The sequence below is a fragment of the Melozone crissalis genome, unplaced genomic scaffold, assembly GCF_028551555.1.
Source record: "Melozone crissalis strain CALT ecotype California unplaced genomic scaffold, PUWL_Pcris_2 ptg000006l_1, whole genome shotgun sequence".
Lineage (NCBI taxonomy): Eukaryota > Metazoa > Chordata > Aves > Passeriformes > Passerellidae > Melozone > Melozone crissalis.
Window position 1 is genome coordinate 11,795,685 of NW_026535784.1, and position 6,000 is coordinate 11,801,684.

At 42.1% G+C, this 6,000-nt stretch overlaps 1 protein-coding gene across 6 annotated transcripts in view; it reads right to left on the minus strand.

Annotated features, from left to right (window-relative positions):
• Positions 1–3,169, minus strand: part of PPP2R2C (protein phosphatase 2 regulatory subunit Bgamma) — a 131,461-nt gene extending 128,292 nt beyond the window's left edge. For all 6 annotated transcript variants that reach the window (XM_054292782.1, XM_054292805.1, XM_054292796.1 and 3 more), the window contains exon 1: positions 2,645–3,169. In XM_054292782.1, the coding sequence (XP_054148757.1) occupies positions 2,645–2,714 (70 nt within the window). In that variant the 5' untranslated portion in view covers positions 2,715–3,169. The remainder of the gene's footprint in view (positions 1–2,644) is intronic.
• Between the last annotated feature and the right edge of the window lie 2,831 nt (positions 3,170–6,000).

Genomic DNA, 6,000 nt, shown 5'->3' on the forward strand with positions numbered 1-6,000 from the left:
GCAAATCAGATTTGGCTCACAGCTTTCCTATACCCCGAATTCATATGTCATCTGACTGTCTGGGCTTTTTTAAATCACTGAAAAAGTAAACCAGGTAGAGAAGTAAAGCAATGCTATAGTTAACTTACATCTTCATGATTTATTGCTGGCTTTACTTTCCTCAGTGAATAGTTACGGGAAGAAAGTACATATAAGGGTTAGAAATACCTCCTTTTGTAAATTAATGTAGTCTGCTGCATGGAATAACAAGGACAGAGAACACCACTTACCAAGACTTTAAAACTGTGAAAATGAGATAAAATTTTGATTATTCACGAACAACAAGGAAATGTAACTTCTCTAACACACTGGACACCACATAAAGCATTTCTTCATTTTAAATGATGGATTACAAAAGCCAAAGAAAAACTTGGATTGAACCCCAAAGAAGTATAACAAGGTAACACAATACTGCCTTTCTATTGTTGCTACATACTGCACTTAAAATGTCCAGGACCAAATACAAGGCCTGTACACCTTTACAGTTGAGAAGTCTTAAAGTTCTTTCAAGGAGCCAAATCTTTAAACAAAAAAAAATACAAAATCCCACAGAAGAACAAACAAAGCACATTTAAAGCAGCAGTTAAACTAATATATTCATTATGCATTTTTAACTAAGTGTATCAATGAGAAATTAAAATTCGTGATGCTCCTCTTTGAGCATCTGAAGGTCTCCTTGGAAAAATTTCACAGATAAATCCATTCCCTCATGATTTCCAAGAGCTTTTAAAAGGTGTGGCAATGTCAGAAATAACAGCTGTGAAGAATTCTATTACACCTGACAAACTCTGCATTCCCAACAAGAATTACACTAGTCAGAGATGAAAAACTAGTATTTTGCTACTGAAGATTTCAAGAACAGATGCCAACATATTTCATGATGACTTCTGATCACAGGAAAAATATAAAACAGGTCAGCATTGATATTCAAATTGTATTTTTACCCATTTCAGACAAGCCCCTCCATGTGCAATGACACAAGAACATCCAGTCCTTATGATGCAAGTATCAAGTGAAGATAAAACATTAAAAAAATCTAACACTTGTCCCAGCAGTGTCACAAAAACTACTAAAAATCTCCATCTAATTTTTAGAACAGTCATGACATATAAAAGAAGAATATGTGTTTGAAAAATCCACCATTAATTATTTTCCTCAGATCACAAAACAAGAGAGACTTGAAAATTCAATTTTTAACATTGCTGCACATCTGAAATTCACCATGTATCAAGTACACTGCAGTAATTATACTGAGCATTTTGCAGAATGCAAGGCATGAATTTACAAATTTAAACAAAGTTCCTTCAAACAGGTGACCACATCTCAAAACATAAATCATCATTCTGAAAAAAAAAAAACCCAAAACTCCAAAACAAATTTGAAAATGCACCAAAACATGAACCAGAGTGCAAAGAATGTCCTAGAGGCAAGACTAGCAAGCAATTACACCAGTCACTGGTAACAGTTACAGTATACAGCATTTTTAATTTTTCTTCTGAAAAATCTGCCTTGTGGTCCTGGCACGACAAAAATCATCCTATTGTTTTCTCCAATCTAAAACAATTCAAATCATCAATAATCAAGAGAGCATCAGCTGATCACGTTTCAGGATGCAGCATGGGAGTATTAAGTGACTGAGCATTGATCAAATGACGACAGAATCTGGAGACTGTGTCTCAAGGAGTATTGGCTGACCCTGATGTTAAGTATGTTCATATTATATAAGCCTACAGTGAGTTACTGTTTCTGCTGCTGAAAAGTGCTGTTAAAACTGCACATACAGATATATTTGCAAAGTCAAGCACCTACAAACACATTTCTCCTGTTCAATCAATCTTAAAATGGCCTACTCTTAAACCAACTTTCTGGCAAGGAAATACAGACCAGTACCTGACCCAACCATTTCATGTTCTCAAGGTAAGTTCTCTCAGCATTTAAGGTATGTCACCTGCAGGAAAATTCCTTTTTATGTAACAACCTACAAGTTACTGAATGATTCAAAATGAAGGTGCCTTTTCTTTTCTCATGTACCTCGCACAAGGAACAGAAAGCAAGCAGCATCATTTCAAAAGATGATGCTTACATATCCCTTCTAAATGCCTTCTAAATGTATACAGTTCTCTAGGGAACAATCAACTGAGCAATGTCTGTAATGCTCAGGATATAATTACCAAAACGAGATGCATAACCTTCATTACACCAGCAAACAGTTAACTTTACAGATTATTTCTCTTACTTTGGTGCTCTCAAACCTTTTTTTTATTATTATTTTTTAGTAATGAAGTGCTTCCAATCTTCTGCATTGCTGCTAGTGAGCATTCAATGCCAGGTGCTGCACACCTCACTAGCAGAAACTCATCACAATGCAAGACCTTCTCCAGCCCGTGTACTTTCATACACTGCTGTAGCATGACAGAATGTCTTCGGGATTCAGCAAATTCAGACAGATTCTGTTGCTACATCCCACAGAAAAAACGCCCTGAAATCCCCCCGTTTAAAAAGCAAAAAAAAAAAAAAGGAACAGCTTGCATCTCCAAACATGACAGTGCATTCCCAGCATAGAATATGCAATGCAAGAAGAGAAAAATGACAATATTTATGTTACCTTCAGTCACATAGTTGTGGTCTCGCAGAAAGCTGTGGTTAATTTTCCGTGTGTCCGTGTCCTCGCCCATTTACAGCAGGATTACTCAGCATGCCTATCCGCAGTGGACTGATAGCATCAGTAGAGGTCGTCACAAGAGCACCATCCATGCTGCCACTGCCTAGCAGAGGCGGGGAACACACCGGGCCACTGAGCACAGCATAATGAGGGCTATTGAGGCAGCACACATTGGGAGGGGGGCGAACAACGAGCGGGAAAAGAAAAAAAAATAGAAGAAGGAAAAAAAGGGGGAGAAAGGGAAAAAGAAGAAGGAGGGAAAGAACGGCTCCGAGAAATTACGGATGCAGAAAGCCAGCAGGGAGCTTGCGTGAAGGGAATACTTCTCGCACAGTTAAAGAATAGCCCAGTTGTGTCGCAGGTACTCCGAGCACGACTGGCCCCGCAGCGGCTGCAGCAGCGGGAGCCGCCCGCAGCCGAGCGGTGCCGAGCGGTGCCGAGCCGAGCCGAGCCGCCCGCAGCGGAGCCGAGCCGAGCGGAGCCGCCCGCAGCCGAGCCGAGCCGAGCCGTGCCGAGCCGTGCCGTGCCGTGCCGTGCCGAGCCGGGCCGCGCCGCTGTCACACGCCCGTGCTGCATCACCCTGGCCCCTCCCCGCCCGCGGCCCAACCGCACCGCATCTGCATGGAGCAAAGTGAAAAATGACACTGCAGGTAATTATTTCAGCTCCTCCGCCGCGGAGATGGGCAAGGAGAAGAGCTGAGGGAGGGGATGAGGGAGAAGAAACTTCAAGCTGATGAAAGGCGTTTGCATGGACACGTACTGCACACGGAGATGCGGCCGCGGTTTTGTGCTAGTCTCACTGACATCTGCAGCAAGAGCAACAGTCGTTCAATGTCAGCCTCTACAAATATTACCGAAACTGCCAAATATCTGCCTGTGCAAAAGGATTCGTCAGAGGCAAGGCAACCGTTCAGAGGACATAAGATAAAATAGCTGTTACTCATCTTTTTTTACCCCCAGTTTTGTAGATAAATGTAAAATTACAAAGTATTTAAGAACCACCTCTCTGGCTTCCCTGTACAGGAAAGAAAAGCTGGACAAAGGGAATGTTTGCAGGTCATTGGTTTTCTTAAACCTGCTACTCTCTCAGTTCATTATCCCATCACCTTGGAAAAGCAGTGTTGAAATGCATATATGCAGAAATATGAAAATAAGTACAAGAGGAAAATTACTCACTTGCATTATAAAAGAAAGCTTTCTCTTTATTCCAAATGCTTAATGGTTTATATTACAGCAAAATTCTTTCAAGTGAACAGACAGTTTGCTTTAGCTTTTAGTATCTATTCAAGAAACCACAAACTGTTTGCTGCAGAAAATATGTATTCAGAAAAGGTAAGCACCACTGAAGTTTAAATATTTGAAGAGAAAGCAAATGGCTGTATACCAAAACCACCACTACAGCATGATAAGAGTGTGCACAACCACAAAACCAACAGAGAGAGAATCTTGTGCTTTAGGCCCTGGAATTGAATATGGAAAGTACAATTCAGTTTTCACCATTACTACAGTATTTTGTGTAACACTGGATCAATTTTTATCTTTTTTTTTTGTATTTGTTTTTCTTTCTTTCTAATGACCTCGGACATACAGTTCTTGAAGGAAAATTCAAGTACCCTGCTATTCCTACAAACTGGCACGTGACTTTGAAAAAAGTAGAGAACTACATAAAAACCTGCTCAGGAATAAACATCTAATTTCAGGATTAAGCAAGGCTGGGAGGGAAAGAAGAATAGCAACAGAATGACCTTCATCTTTTTCTCAGTAATAAAGCAAAACAAAGCAGAACCATCTCCAGCCTAACAATATTGTAAAACCTTCGCATTTGAGCAGGTGGGAAAGTAAGAGAAGTTATTCTGTACTTGCACCTGTACAGAACACATTTTACAATACTAGGAATGTTATTTCTGCATTTAGAGCATCAGTCACTACTGTGGCAGTACTCACCGCTCTCCAGTATCTGCCCTGTCCTCCTCAGAACAGAGGAAGGAAGCCTTGCAAATGCTGATCTTTAGTTTGGACAACATGGTTCTAATCTATGTGATGATTTATTTTGCCCTTCCCTGACACATTATGTTCTTACCTTGGATTTGTTTCTCCAAAGGCAAAGGGGTCTATGAGCATAACACAGTGCACACAAAATCCCAACTCTGCCAAAGTCCTTGGCAAAGAGTGCAACAGTTTACTCTCAACTATTTAATAGTTACACCAGTCTGGGTCAAGAAGTCACCTCCCTTCAGCATCTCTGCAAACTGCCTGCCCTTCAACAAGTCTGTCCAGATCCCTTTGGAAAGCCGCCCTGCCCTGCAGCAAATCAAAGCCTCCAGTGGAGACCAGCTGCCAGCTAGCTCTAACTCCATTTACCACCAGTCCCTGGGCTCAGCCATCCAGCCGGTTTTTACCCAGCAAAGAACACACCCATCCATGCAAAGAGCTGCCAGTTTCTCCAGGAGAATGTTGTGGCAAACTGTGTCAAAGGCTTTACTAAAGTTCATGTAAGCAACATCCACAGCCTTTCCCTCACCCAGCAAGGTCCCTTCACCACAGAATGAGATGAGCTGGGCCAAGCAGGACCTGCCTTTCATGAACCTGGGCTGGCTGGGTGTGATCCTGTACGTGCTGCTTGATGTTGCTCAGGACAATCTGCTCCGTGACCTTCCTTGGCACTGAGGTCAGGCTGACAGGCCTCTAGTTCCCTGAACCCATTTGATAGATGGGTTCTATCACACTTCACACCTGCTGCCCTCCAGGCAGTTGGGACCCACTCCTCCCTGTTACCAGGGCTGCTGGTGGATGATGGAAGGCGCCTCAGTGAGCACCCTCACCAGCTCCCTCAGATCCCTCAGATCCCTCAGGATCCCATAGATTTGTGTGTGTCTCAGTGGTGTAGCAGGGCACTGATCATTTCCCCTTAGATTATGGTGGCTCCATCCTGCTCCCCATCCTTATCTTTCAGCTCAAGGGACTGGGTACCCACAAACAATTTGCCTTGCTCTTAAAGACTGAGGCAAAGAAGGCATTAGGCACTTCATCTATTTCCTCATTCTTTGTCACTATTATTTCCCCCTGCATCCAATATGGAATGGAGGTTCTCCTTAGCCTTCCTTTTGTCCCTGATGTATGACAGAGCATGGATTCCCTTGTGAAGGTAACACTGAGAAGCTTCCTCCTATTACTGTAATGATTCCTAAAACTGAAAGAAATGTCACCCTGCAGGGCATTTGATCCCAAAAATCAAGCAGCATATTTGAGTAAAAATGCATAGGAACTACTTCTATCTTCAAATACACAGAAAATGAGCA